The sequence below is a fragment of the Meleagris gallopavo genome, chromosome 8 (assembly GCF_000146605.3).
Source record: "Meleagris gallopavo isolate NT-WF06-2002-E0010 breed Aviagen turkey brand Nicholas breeding stock chromosome 8, Turkey_5.1, whole genome shotgun sequence".
NCBI classification, from domain to species: domain Eukaryota; kingdom Metazoa; phylum Chordata; class Aves; order Galliformes; family Phasianidae; genus Meleagris; species Meleagris gallopavo.
This window is the reverse complement of record NC_015018.2, coordinates 29251478-29266204: the sequence shown is the minus strand read 5'-3', so window position 1 is coordinate 29266204 and position 14727 is coordinate 29251478. Positions and strand designations below refer to the sequence as shown.

General features: G+C 45.8%; 1 protein-coding gene across 1 annotated transcript; it reads left to right on the top strand.

The window, feature by feature from the left end:
* The first annotated feature begins 2453 nt into the window (after positions 1–2453).
* On the top strand, positions 2454–11560 carry CLRN3 (clarin 3). Its single transcript, XM_003208238.4, has 3 exons — positions 2454–2810; positions 8227–8406; positions 10459–11560. The coding sequence occupies exons 1-3, from the start codon at positions 2582–2584 to the stop codon at positions 10731–10733; spliced, it is 684 nt and encodes a 227-aa protein (XP_003208286.1). The 5' UTR covers positions 2454–2581; the 3' UTR covers positions 10734–11560.
* The last annotated feature ends 3167 nt before the right edge of the window (positions 11561–14727 follow it).

The window sequence follows — 14727 nt, the reverse complement described above, 5'->3', positions numbered from 1 at the left end:
ATATGTTTGTTTTACAACAGATCTAGTTGCCTAAAGCAAACTTGCACATTAATATGAGATAAATACATATTCCTCCTTTAAAAATACAAGGCTACGTGTAATTTTATTCCACATCTCTCTGCTGTCTGGGTCCCAGTGAGTTACTCTGATTTTTTTTTTTTTTTTTGACTGCTGTGTAAGGACTGCAGCATCACTAGCTGGAGCAGAGCTGGTAAATTACTGATAGAGACACATTTTATCACAGCTGGATGAAGCCCATCTCTTCTCTTTTCCCTGAAGCGATGAGGTGTGCCATGTCAGACTGAATTTCCATGAGAGTGCCTGATCTGGAGCAAGGCATGGAAATGCTGCCACTATAGGAGGAAACCCTCCCCACGTAGAGCTATAGTTTAATCTTCAGGATTTAACAGCGTGGCATTGGAAAGTGATGGTTTTGCTCTGGAAAGATTATGAAATGCATAAATGCTTCTCAAAATACAGGAGACATAATTTTTTTTTTATGTAGCTATGGGAAGAAAAGACACAAGCAATCATGCCATCAACACAGGATGGATTAACTTCAAGGTAACAAGGAAGAAAAGGGCAAATTATGGGCTCATTTACAAGGTGATTCCCCTGGCCTCAGGAGAGTTTCAACAATTTGAGCCACAAAAATTTGAGCTGAGTCCCTGAAAACTGAGAATAATTGAATAAGATCTCTTAGAAAGGAACGACACGTTATCCCCTGCAGCTCTCATGCTCAGCTTACTTATATTGGGTTCTCTAAGTCTGCCAAAGGAGGTCCACCAAGCAGCTGCTGAAAAAGCTCTCCCTCAAATTCAATACCAGCACAAATATTAATATTTCAATATATATCTTTTAAATGTGTGGGTCAAGCAGCACAGCTGAACCAGGGCAGAAACTTTTTACTGCCTGTGCTTCACCCAGTAAAGGGAAAAGCTCTCTGGGAGAGGATCACTGACTCCTCCCCAGCAGCATAGACCAAAGGGTGGAGAAAATGGACAGACAGACCCATAGTGGTGATCATAAGGAAGTTTATCCGTCCTTCTGTGGTTAAAATTTAACTGAAGGTCTGGGAGGAAAATGGAAAGCAGGTCTCCTGTTCCTCATTTGTTTGGAAGGGCTGAAATCTTCCCTTGGGTCTCCAGTGCTTAAAGCATGCATGCACGCAAAGTTTGACTGTCTATGAAGTATATGCAAGGTACATAAACAAAATGTATACGTTCATAAAAGCAATGACATCAAAAGTATCCTTTAAATCCCATGTAAAATAAAAATATACACGAGGCTGTATCATACAAAAGACCAGCAATACATCTCAGAAATAAAATGCATTGATTTCAAACTTGACTTCCACTGTGATGTTTCTCCTGCTGAATTGCCCAGGGCAGATTTCCTTCTATATTGCCTCCTTTACACGTTCACCAGCCCACTGAAATGAATCCCTCTTTAAGGTGTTTGTTTCCTCCCTGTAGAGCAGTTAGGCAACCAGCAAATACTGCATATTTCATGTCTGAGCTGAACAAGAGCTGAAGGCTGAAAGCCCCATTGGTAAAGTGCAATCAAAGATCATTACACATCTAAAGCAAGTGATGCTTAGAGAAATTGACTGGAACTTAACAGAGCCCAAACAGGCAAAGAAACAACAACAACAAAATCAGGAAGAGGGAATAGGTATTGTGTGGAAATATATGGAATTTAATAAAGATTTACAGCTTTTCCTTAGAAAAAAAAATTTTTTTGATACTGCATGGAAAATCCTTCACCCTGAAATGGCCCAAAGCAGCCCAGTCCTGTCACAGAGAGCATCAAGAATTTAAGAGGTCCCAAAAGTGAAGTGCAACTGTTAAGGAAGCTGGGAGTCAGCAGAGCAAAGGAACACTTATCCATCTTCACTATAAGAAATCAGAATCTATTGCTTGCTTCCAAAGGGATCAGGGTGTAGAGCTAGCAAAAATTATTTCCAGACTAAGTACCAACTCTCCAGAAGAAAACACAGGAATAGAATCACAGAGCCATTACAGTTGGAAAATACCTCTCAGATCCTCAAGCCCAACCCCAGGCCACCCCAGATCCACAGTGCCACATCCCCGTGGTTCTGGAACACCTCCAGGATGGTGATCCCACCTCTCCCTGAGCAGCCTGTACGGTGCAAGAACTTTTTCCTGATGCTCAAGCTGAACCTCCCCTGGTGCCACTCGAGGCCATGACCTCTCATCCTGTCACTAGTTACCTGGGAGAAGAGAAATTCAGAAAACGTGGTCAGGGAGCTCTGCTTGGGCTCCAGAATTGCTCAGGAGGGGAGCCGTGGGAATTTCCTCCTTGGGCACTAACAGTGAGTCACGTCCTGCAGCAGCAGCTCCCTCCCCTCCATGTCAGGGGTGTTTGGGTGCAGCCATGGTAACGCCTCTTCTCCAGACCAAAGTTCAGTTCTTTTACGTTTTTATACTGCTGCTGCCTGCTTAAAGTTTACCAGGATAACTTTCAGAGCAGGTTCCGGGGAGCAAAGGGAGAAACAACCGTATGCCCAACAGGGCCGAAGGGAAGGAAATCTGAACCTGTGGAAAATCTGCCAGCCAAAATGCCAACCAGACAGAAAACACTGATGTATGGAGGTGCTTTTTTCACCAGCATTGCATCCTTTGTCATCATTTGTGCCGTTCTGGGAACGCAGGGGTGGATGAACAGCAAGGTCAGATTCTCTGGAGCAAACTCTACCACTACCGCCAGCCTCACGTATGGGCTCTTTCAAGGGACCTGTGCTCAGGTCATCAACTCCGGGCTGCAGATCTTGGATGACAATTTCCAAGGTAAGGAGTAGTGCATGGCAGTGGGCGCCAGCCTGGGTGGCACGAGGGGTGCAGGAACAGCCCTTCTTCCTTCATCTACAGCTGTAAGACCTTCAGTGAGAACCTCAGGAGAAGTTTAGGTTGGGTATTAGGAAAAACTTCTCCAAAAGAGTGATGATGCACTGGTACAGCTGTCCAGAGAGTGGGGGGTCCCTGTGCCTGCAGGGGGTTCTGGAACCACAGGGATGTGGCACTGAGGAACGTGGGCATGGTGGGGGTGGGCTGGGGTTGGGTTGTGGGATCTGAGCTCTTTCCAACCCTAATAACTCCCCCGTGGTTCCATTCGGGGGACATGGTTTGTGTGCATGGTGCTGGTGGGGTGGGGTTGGACGTGGGGATCTGAGAGGCCTTTTCCAACCTTAATGAAATTATCCACGAAAATATCTACAAAGTGTCTCGAGGATTTGAAGTGGTATAAAATAAAACCCAAGAAAGGCAGTCAAATGCTGAAGTGTTGCTACCAATGGCAACTTCTGATGATGTGTGGCTTTAGCCAATGCCTCCAAAGGAGGAAACAATACAGGATCAGAATTTGTGTCAAACAGATTTTAATTTTCGGAAGCTTTCAGCGACAAACAGGAATGCAACACTCTATTAGCATTTCATTAAAGGCGTACAAAACTAATTTGGCTTCCTTTAAATTTCATTATGTTAAATTAATCGTTTGATTTAAAACGTTTTGCCTGGCTATGATCAAATTAGCATCATTTGTATAGAGAAAGGTTCTGAAATCACTGAAGGGAGAAGAGCAAAACACGTAAAGATAATTTAGACAGAGATGGTGTTTGTGTATCTGGCAGACCTGGACTTTAAGGAAAATACTCGTTTTATTTCTTCTTTCAAGAGAACCCCATCCCATTTCTAAGTGATACTATTAAAGTGAAGCATGTGGTATTTCAAAACCTACCCTTGCTCATTTCTTTTAATCACTCATCTGTGAAGTAAGCATTATGACATAGCTTGTCATCTTTTATAAGGCCCTCACCAAAGGCACAGCTGACCTCACCTTTTCCAGGTAACTCTTTGTCTCCAAGATTTTGGACTGAGGTTCTTAAATAGCACTTCAGCAAAAAGCTGTAGGCTGTTCATATTTTGTTGTTATGTAGCCCAGTTTATTTATTTATTTTTTTTTCCTGCATTTGCAGTTCTCAGTATTTATCCTCAATGGTAAAATTAAGAGCAGGAGGAGGAAAATAATAAAAATAGTTGAATAGTTACAGAGAGAACAATTGAGAGACAAGGGAAAAGAGATGCTACATGGGAAAAAATAAAGGAAAAAAAAATTAGGGGAAAAAAGAATAGGGCTTACCTAGCAAGACCTTGGAGAAAGGTATTACAGAAGTGTGAAACACTTCAGTATGAGAAAGAAAGCATGAGAAAAGGCAGCACAGCAACAAGAAGTGATGCATACCAAATGCAACCACAGGCTGCATACTGATCTCAGTTCAGAACAACTACCTCTATGCACAAGGAGCTCTGCTGACAGTAACAGAAATATTCATAAAAGCCCGAGTTAGCTAAGTCTGGACGCTGCTGCAAAGTACAAGGATTTGCACTCATTTTCTGGGTTTGAAGTCACAACACTCACACAAGCACATATGAAAGAGCAGAGAAGGCAGTCAGAAAAAACACTGGTGTCTTTTGGGACAGTAGGTCAAATAGCTTTGAAACGTGAAGAAGGCTTTCTGTTTTTTGGTAGGCTGTGAGATGTCCCACCACCAGGAGCAGACAAACCCTCCCAGGCAGAGCACAGCTGATCTAAACATCCAGATGGTTCCCAGCTCTTTCCCACCTGAATTTAGTATGAAAATTACACCTGAGGCACCCAAATTAGCAATGTGACAGAGCTATACTGTGGATGTCAGTTCACATTGCAATGATTATGTTGTGATGAAAAAGCTGAGTGCAGCAGCATTCCTAACAGAGTATATACTGAGGTCAATGCCCAACAGCTATTAAATCACAAGTCATTCAGACTTGTTTTTTTCTGTCATACCAGAATAATCAAAGTAGTTTTAGAAAAACAAATATGCATTTACAAAAATGCTTCTATATGATTATACCTGCCCACACCAGGTGGCTCAGGCACTGCACCTTGCTCCATCCAGGTATGTTCTTTCTGATTTGAGTAGGGTGCTGCATGAAAGCAGGACTCTGCCCATGGGGAGCTGGGCAGGGCCAGCAGAGGATGCGAGCTTGCAGGAGTTTGGGGTGTGCTTTGCCTTTGCCTGTAAAGCAATGAATTCAACCAAACCCCAGGGCCTGCCAAGCATCCCATCAATTCTTTGCACTGTCCACATATGTGTAGTCATCACTGTAGTTTGTCTTCCTTCAGATTTAAATTTTTGGGCTCATCATTTAGGAATCAGTCATTGCAGTTCTCACATACACACCGTTTATAGGTGGATAAATCAGTTGAGCTTCAGGAGCTGCTCGTTGTTTTCAACAGCTGCTGAGAAGATGCTTCCTGAGTACTCTAACTATGGACATGGCTGCATCCCTCACTAGCTATGTCAGTCATGTCTCCAAGATAAAATGAGCTCATTTGAAATTAATTGTTAGGTCCTGTACTAGACATGATTGTCATGCTTTGTATTAAGTAGGATTCTGTACATTCTTAAAGCAGGAGAAATACTTCACAGACCTGCATGCATACTGATTTTAAATTGAAATCATAGAATGGCCTGGGTTGAAAAGGACCACAGTGATCATCTAGTTCGAATCCCCCGCTATGTGCAGGGTCACCAACCAGCAGCCCAGGCTGCCCAGAGCCACATCCAGCCTGGCCTTGAATGCCTGCAGGGATGGGGCATCCACAGCCTCTTTGGGCAACCTGTTCCTATAGGAACATAGGAAATAGGCTGTTCCAGGACGGTAGGATTTCTCTCATTTGACATTGAGCCTTTGCAAAGGTAATATTATCATTTGGATACCATACCATCAAAATGAAATTCAGAGCCTAAAGGTGAAAAACAAAGAAATACAGATTCTACAAGCACACAGTGCACGATGGCTAAGCTTAACAAAGCAACAAAACATCTGGGCTGCTCCAGAGGCCCTGGGGATGCTCAGAACCTGGCCAAACACAGATATTAGCTAACAACTTAAATCCTTACAGCCTCCATCAGCTGCTTTAAAGATTTGCCTCAGAAACGAACCACCTTTTCATGCAACAGTGACAGCTGTGCTCGTTTCCAAGTCAGTTCCACAGAGCAGTGAGCAAGGTGCAGAGGCACACCCAGAGCCCAGCAATCAGCAGCACTCCAGGAAATCTCAGAAGTCCACTATGGCACAGAGGAATTGATTCCTTTTCTACCTTTTAAAATACAGAACAAATGCTTGAATACTGCTGGCGCTTGGATATTCAGCAAAGTTCTCATCAGCTTCCAGGTCCTTGGTGGGACCCTGTGGCAAGTGGAAAGTTTGGGAAATTGAATCTGACCATATGAGAGTTACAGATGAGGACAAGAAGGTAGAGGGAAATATGAAAGACTTGGTGGAGGCACAGCCCTCTGCTTTCGTTCTGCACTCAGGCTGTTCTACCCTGACACAGGGGGTATTTCTGTCACATTCAAGCAGATCAGCTACCGGAGAGTCCTTTAGTTTGCACAGCCTGTCTTGTTTGGAAAAATGTCTGCTAACGAGAAAGTTGCATTTTATTTCAAACCTTCTGCAGCTCTGTGCTGCTGGAGGAATGCTTGCAACAGGTGGAGTCGGGCAGAAGTACATCCCCTGAGTGGTGGCTTGCCGTTAGGACAAAAGGAGTGCGATGAGGGGCTGCAGCCGTCAGCTCTGGAAATGTTCCCAGGGATAAAATTAAGGGAGGCTGCCAGAGGGAAATCATACACAGCTGTATGCTTCAGGCCCTTGTGGTAGGCAACAGCCAGCAGCATTAAGGATGCTTCAGCACACGCACTGGTACAGCTCTGCTGTGCTCACCTCCATTTCCTTGAGCAATGCCTCCTGAATGCCTGTCTTTCCTTTTCTTCTAGCAGAATTGCTTAAATCTGCATCTCATTTCCATAACGCATCCTTACCTGCCATTCGTTCAAACCCAAATTAACTTCTATTAAAAATAAAACATTAAATGAGATGAAAGCTCTCCTTCTAATTTATTTCCAGCAGCTCTTCTTTTTGCTCTGAATGTTTATTTTCCTTTTATGGCTGTTTATTACGGTTTTGTTCTTTTTACTGCTATGATTCCCCCAATCCACATGCTAGCTGAACACTGCAGTCAGGGCTTTGCATGAAGAGCAGCACAGAGGGGAAGTTTCCCTGCAGATGGCCGTCTATCACGACGCCTTTTTGAGCAGAGCATGTCAGCAGTGATGTCAGATCTGTTATAGGTTCACGCAGCCTCAGGCACATTACATTGCCTTCTCAAGCTTTAAATTGAAAGGAGGATACTATATTTCAGCGTAGCTCTGCTGCAATGGCACTTTGGGCGTGCTGCGTTATCCGCATAGGTATCAAATAACTGGAAGGAGGTGGGTAAAACAGTAAAAATGATTACAGTCCTGGAGAAACTGACTGCATGTACCAAGTGCATTGGGCCAGCCACGCACACAGCTACAGAAACAGCAACAACCTGCACAGGAGGACTGCAGCAAGCTGGAGCAGGGGGCAGAGGTGCTAACCGTGAGCTTCCTTGCCTGCTTTTTGTGGGTTTGGAGAGCCCTGAGATGCACTCATCCTCACTGGTAACAAAAAGCAGGAAGCTGCTCCTTTCCTTTAAAAGAGGGCAGAAGACACTTTCCCCAGACTTACTTCTTCCTGTGGGATGAGGCAAGAGGTAGATGGGAGATGTAGCAGGATATGAGCACCAGCTCAGTGTCCAGCCCTGTCATCCATCCGTGCATGGATGTCCTACAAACACATCTGGCTGCTGGTCTTTTAGGAACTGTTTCCCTGGTCAGATTTACTCCACATGAGAGGACTGCGGCTGCACTGAAAGGAAATAATAATCTGCACTGGAAACCAAGTTTTAAATCACCAGACTTAAAATGTTTGTAAAGCCAGCAGGGATGGGATGACGGGCAGGAGCAGTGAGCTTCCTGGCAGGCTTAGCATAGAATTTCTGCCTGGCCTTGTTGAGATGAAACATTCTCAGAAACATTATGAAAGAGTAGCTTGCTACCTAACCCACAGGTTTCTGTGCCAGTTGGATTAGTAGGCATGCACTTTTTTCAGGCTAAGATACCTCCATCCCATTGCAGATTTGGGCTTATATGCTGCAGCCAAACCTACTGCTCCTGCTGCATCTCTACAGCTCAACCAAATCTCTGGTTATTAGCTTTTAATTACAATTAGCTAGTTGTCAGTCACCCTTGACCTGCTGGGCACATTTTAAACACTCTGGGCACCTTCTCTCTCCCAGTTGCAGATGCTCTGAGCAGCAGTGGAACGAAAAGCATCAACACGGCCATCATCGTGCTTCTGGTTCTCATCTTGCTGAGCTCCCTGCTGAGCTCTGGCTTTACGTGCACCAACGCTGTGAGCAACCCCTACCAGACCTTCCTGGGACCCATCGGAGTCTATACCTGGAACACCATAAGTGGTGAGTAACGTGTCCAGGTTGACCACTTTGTGTCCACCATACAGATAACTCTAGATTCCCATAGATTCTCATCTTATAAATATTCTCAAATATTTATAAGATGAAAAAACTGAAAATGTGTTCATGGGATTGAGATGGAAGGGACCTCTAAAGGCCATCTGGTCCAACCTCCCTGCACTGAACAAGGACACTCGCAGCTCCATTATGTGCTCAGAGCCCCATCCAGCCTGACCTTGGATATCTGCAGGTCAGGACACAACCACCTCTCTGAGAAACCTGTGCCAGCTGTTCAGCTGGATTTATTTTTAACCATATCTGCTAGGATATCTGAAAATTAGCTTAACTACTGGTCAAGCAGCAGCATCAGTCTGTAGGAGGCTGGATTTTCTGGCAGCAAAGTGGAAGAGCCCCAACAGGTGCAGAATCACTTCATGCATGACATACACCAAGGAGAATAGAATAAGCTAACAAATCATAGAATGGCCTGGATTGAAAAGGAGCACAATGCTCAGCCAGTTCCAACCCCCTGCTGTGTGCAGGTCACTAACCAGCAGCCCAGGCTGCCCAGAGCCACATCCAGCCTGGCCTTGAATGCCTGCAGGGATGGGGCATCCACAGCCTCCTTGGGCAACCTGTTCCAGTGCCTCACCACCCTCTGGATGAATGCAGAATCAAAGCAGAACTGAGAAGTGTCCCTGTTGGATGTGACTACTGAGCAATTTGTAACCCCTTAAAGATTCTGTGCCACTATTTCATGCTATTTACAGCATAACATTTCCTGGGTTACCTGTGAAATAGTCCTCTAAGGTCTCATCAATAGGATGGACTGCAGCTTTGTTTCTGAAACATATGTTGAACCGAATACGTCTAAAACAGCACTAACATCAAAGGGAGGATGGACAGAAGGCCTGAGTCACAGTAAAATGCATTTCATTGTCTTAAAAAGCACTTGTGGAGATCAAAATATGCTTCAACTTTCCCTAAACAGAAAAAAAAATGGTGGAGATGCTGAGTTTCAGAGCCATGAACTCTGCCAAACAGCTCCTGGGGGCACAGCCCCCATCCCCTTGCAGCTGGCTCCTAACACACATTGCTGCAGTTGCAATCTGTAAGCCTGGACCCAAAATGGAAGAATTATGGGATTGCCAAACTAAGTATTAATGAGAAAGTAACCCCACACATTGGCTGAGGATCGCAGTTACTTTTTACAGCCTTCTAAGAGCTGTGACCTAGAAGCTGATTTTGCCACGGGCATATTTTGATGAAAAAATCACGCATCATTTGGAGTGTATCTTGAAGGCTCTTAATCTTTGTACCAGATGGTCTGAAATCCCCATGTCCTCCCTGCTAAATCCCAGCCCAATGTCAGCAGGAGCAGTGGTAACACGGTGTGCCTGGAGGGAAGGGTGGGAATACTTTCAGCAGTGGCCATTTGTTATCTCTCCGCTAGCACTGTGAGAGCAAAGAAATAAAAGCAGTATTTGGTTAATTGTCAAAGTGGCAGAATTTGATGTATGTTAAGGAGGATGTGGGAAATAGATACAGATCCAGCAAGAGATCTCATTTTGGGTCGTCACAGAGTCATTGAAAAGGCTGGGTAGGAAAGAACTCCAGGCTGTTAAGCCCAAGCTATTTCACAGAGCTCTGCCAACTCTGAGCCCATAGCAGTTGCTCGGGGTCTCATCCACTTGTTGTACCACATACCCCATAAATTTGGGGTCATATCAAGTAGGCCGCCTGCAAGTCACCTGAGGAGTGAATATATTATATGCATCAGCACTAAATTCAGTGACAAAATAACATTAAATGACCTTAGCTGAGGATAGCCAGCATGAATCCATTAATTTTAGCAGAAGGCAGTTACCAATAGCACTGGGTACTGACATCCTCAGGTTTTAACGACAGAAAATACTGGATCATATTTGTTCTACAGGCATCCACACTAACTTAGGGAGAATATTCCTAAGTAGCGACTTACAGAGCTACTCAGTACAAGTATTTCTAACATAATACTACAGATCCACCTCTAAAAGTCATGCTTTTATTTTCCAGGAATCCTCACGCTTTTGGTCATGATACTTTTTCCCGTGAATGTGGAAGGCAATGACATGTCTGTGGAGTTGGCCATCACATGTATTTCCCTGTCACTGACACACAGCGGATCTGAACACAGGTATGAGTACTCCTATTGGATCCTGCTGCTCAGCATCGTTTTCAACATCGTTACTATTATTATCATCTATTTCTACGACCACGCAAGATATTCTAAGAAGAAAGAACAGGAAAGGCCGATTGAAAATGCATCAAAAGATGTCATTCTGTTTTAAGAACATCACCAAAAAGAGGGTCTAAAATAAAATGACTGTTTAATACGGACAATCCCGACTGATCTTTTGTGTTCAGATTGAAGTTACGTGCATAGCTCAATTAACAAAATAACCTGTTGCTTCTTCAAAGCAGATTGATTTTGCTTTTCTGATGAAAGATATTGGGTAACATCTATCAGCTCCCATTGGAAATACGCTGCCTGAGCACCTCTGAGCAGAAGCACTCAACACCAGCACCTGCCTGCAGGATGAACTACTGCTTGTAGCCAGAGGGATCAGCAGAAACTCTCCCCTAAAGGAAAGGGGCACCAAGAGCCACCAGCCCCACACGGCCAAGAGGCTGTTACAGCCATGGCCCAGGCTTGGAAAGCCATAGCACAAAGGATTCAGGGCCAGCTCACTCCTTCATACCCCACGGATGCCTTTCTGAGTGCCCCACGAAGCTCCCACCTCCTGGACCTGTTGTAACACAGAGCAGGGCTGCCATGGCTGCCCTGGGTGTGTGTTACTCTGAATGCATCGCTGCCCATTGGGTGCAGATGATGGGAAGATTGAAGGCATTGGCATCGATCGTGTGTGCAGCCTGGGATCCAAGGGCCAGGACGGTACTAAACCATGCAGAGCAACCAGCACCTTCTGCTCCTCCTCTCCTACCTCTGCAGCTACAAGAACAATGTTTTATTGCACGATTTTCCTTTGCAATAGGACTATCACAGCCATGCTTGGCATCTGTCCTATGATGCAAGAGATGCTCACAGGCGAAGTAAAGCATCTCTAGGAGGAGATGCAATGCAAGAGGTGACCTCTCACTATTTATGTCACAAAAATAAAGTTTCAGGATTAAAGCATTATGCTTTTCACAGCTTTGCTCTTTGAAAGCAACCAAAAAAGAGGGCTTTAAGCACTTATACAAAAGCATTATGAGGGCAAAGAAACATAAAACAGGGTTTGTAGGACCTGGGGAACGGGATAGCTCAGTGCCATGAGAGCCGGTATCTGCTCTCTCTGACAAGAACCATGCCTAGAATGACTTTCCCTGCTGTAAACATTTCAGTTCAAGTATCAGATGTTTTGCACCCACGAGCTCAGCTGGCAGCAAGTCAAACATTTGCCAGTTTTGCTTTGGCTGCAAAATTTTTCACACGGTTTCAGCGTGCATCTGTCAGTGTTGCACCACGCCAGCACCCATCAGGCAGCGCACTTACGCTGCCATCAGGCGCTCGCTTGGAGAGAAATGAAGTCGGTGGAACAGAGCGGTGTCAGAGGTGGCTCCTGCTGGGAAAAGGAGCGGCTCAGCATCGCTTCAGGGCTCCTTGTTGTTGTGCAGTTGTGCAGAGCTGCTGCCTGCAGGGTGTTGGGGCGTGGGAAGGAGTGCTGCTGTCTGCGAGGAGTCCGGTGGCTCAGGTATCCATTTCCTGAAGAGAAGCTTAATAAGAGGAGATGGTGCAGGGGCTGACACTATTGCACTGCTACAGAGGAAGGAAAAAGAGAATGCAACACTAAACCGGCCTTGTGTTTTGCTTTTAGGATATAAAAAAGGAATGAGTCTGGCTCTTGCCAGCCAGCCGGAATTGAAATGAATGGAGCTGTTCAGTACATTCCTTCTCCTAACAAGAGCAGATTTTGGCAGCTACCCTTAGGTAAAGAGGCAAAGGGCACGCGCTGTCGGCACCAAGCTCCCACCTTATCTAAACAGAGTAGCTTTACCCATTCATCACTTGCCAGCAGTGGAGGTGCAGTGCCGGGCCAAGGGAAAGAGTGAGGCGAATCCTCGTCCTGCAGCCAGGGTTGTTTGATAGCAGGTGATTGCCACAGCAGCTCTGCTTCCTACTTCCCCCAAATCTCTGTTAGTCCTATGCTTCACTCAAAGTTTCACCCTACGGAGAAGTTCTGCTGCAGAGCTGCCAAAAAAGCAGCAGCTTTTTCCTTGGAAAACACACAAGATGCTCAACACGCAGTAAATTACCAACGACCTTAACAATTAGCAGCCACAGAAAAGAGTTCATAACACACAGAGTAACGCCTGGTGCCAGCACCTCCTTCTCCTTGTGACAGCGTGGTCAGAGCCCTCAGCAGCAGGAAGCAGAGCACAGCAGTGCTGCTCAGTGCTGCTATCAGCTGCAGCGCCGCCAATAAAACCAATTCCTGTCCCCCAGGAGCAGTTCTGCTAAAGAGCCATCCGGCTCGTGCTATTTAAAAGCATGAGGGAACCACCAGAATTAACCATCTCCATTCTAAATCAAACTGCCAGTACGGTAATGGCTTTTATTACGGAAGTATCAGAATTAAAAGTCAGTATCACCTTTCTGGCCATACGGGGCAGAGCTCCAAACCAGCATGGGGTGAGGTGGCAGCGCGTCCCCAGGACGTCAGATCTGGTCACACCGATGGGGATAAATGCACAACCTCAGCTTTTTCTACAGGTGTCTCCTCTGCAAATGGGACCTATGAAATCTATTTGAGTATAAAGGCAGCTTGAGGAATTTTTGCATGAAAATGTACAGGACGGCATGAGAGAGTGCCCTCGCAGGCACACAGGTCATGCGTGGGTCCCGGCTGCAGCCAGCATCAACTGGGGCAGATGGCATCTGCAGGGGAGCTCTGCTGCAGGGAACCCCAAGCAGAGCAATATCAACTTGGAGAGATGCACTGCAAGCATTCAAGTCTTTCATCTGGTCCAAATTTAAGCGTCCTTCTTCTGGATGTTCTTGAACAAAAGTGGCTCAGAACCCACTTTTTTCTAGGTGATGGGGTCTGTGTGGTGACAGACACTCCTATGAGTAACACTGATGCTCCTCAGGGAATTGGGCTATGTGCAGCGAAGTGCTGCTGGAGAACACACTGTGATTTTTGCAGCCACGCCGTGCTGAAGCAGGGCTCACCGATAACGCACATAACCCTTCCATATTTTTGCTTTTAGAGGAAACATCACCCCTTTGGCCTCCTAAAATTTGTGTCAAGTGACACGAGGTGTTTACACTCAATTAAACCCCTGTCCCCAGATTTGGTATTATTAGCATATCAGTCACTGACCTGTGGGAGGGTGACCCATCACCTGCACCACCACTCATTCCTGCCCACAGACACACACCCCGGACACCAGCAGTGGGACATTCCCATGACACACACACCTAACACTCACTCAGACAAAGTGCCACACAGCAAATCTCAGAAAGCACAAAGTTCTCCTTTTGGAGATCGGCATCGCAGAGCGGGTGCACAACAGCACACCAAAACGCAGGCTTGTCTGCTCCACCTTTCGTTCAAAGCACTCGAAATCCCCAGGTATGCCATGAGCGACTATCCCCCCATCCAGCCCCGGGTCGGGGGGCAGCCGGGCTCCTCTCTGAGCCTCTCAGACCTTTGGAGGGGGCTCCTCTCAGCCCCTTCCCCGCTGTGCGCCTCGGAAGCCATAAGAGGGCAGCAGTCCCCTTCCCAGCCTCAAATACTGCCTTTCTTCCCCCTCTTCTGCAGGAGAAACTAGAAAACCTTCTAACAGCACCGTCCTTACGTGTACATCTATTTCACCTGCTCTGCTGAGACACAGATAACAACAGAAACGTTGATCCTAGGGGCTCTACTGAGCCCTCCCCACATCTGTGGATGCACTGGAAAGGAGCACAGCATGGACTAAAGGCTCGCTTGTACAGGACTGATGGAAAAGGCTGAAACAGAAAATACAGCTTTATATAGCCTCAGTCTTCAGAGTGAGAGTAAAAGCTTGATCTTCCATTACTTGTACCCCAGTGCTCCATCGGTCTGATGGGACTCTTTGGGCAGAGGGTTTGCCATTCAGAAACCAGAGATAGGACAGGACAGGGCAATATATCAACGTGCTGGTGCTCAGTCTGGCTAGAGCCTCCAGGTAACTGTCAGTGCTAATAAAGCACTCAAAGATGGATGATACCCTAATTACGAGAACTTCTAGTCACTAGTTATAACAAAATACAGCTTAATTTCCTAACGACTTCAGGGCTCAGTATACACATTGCTG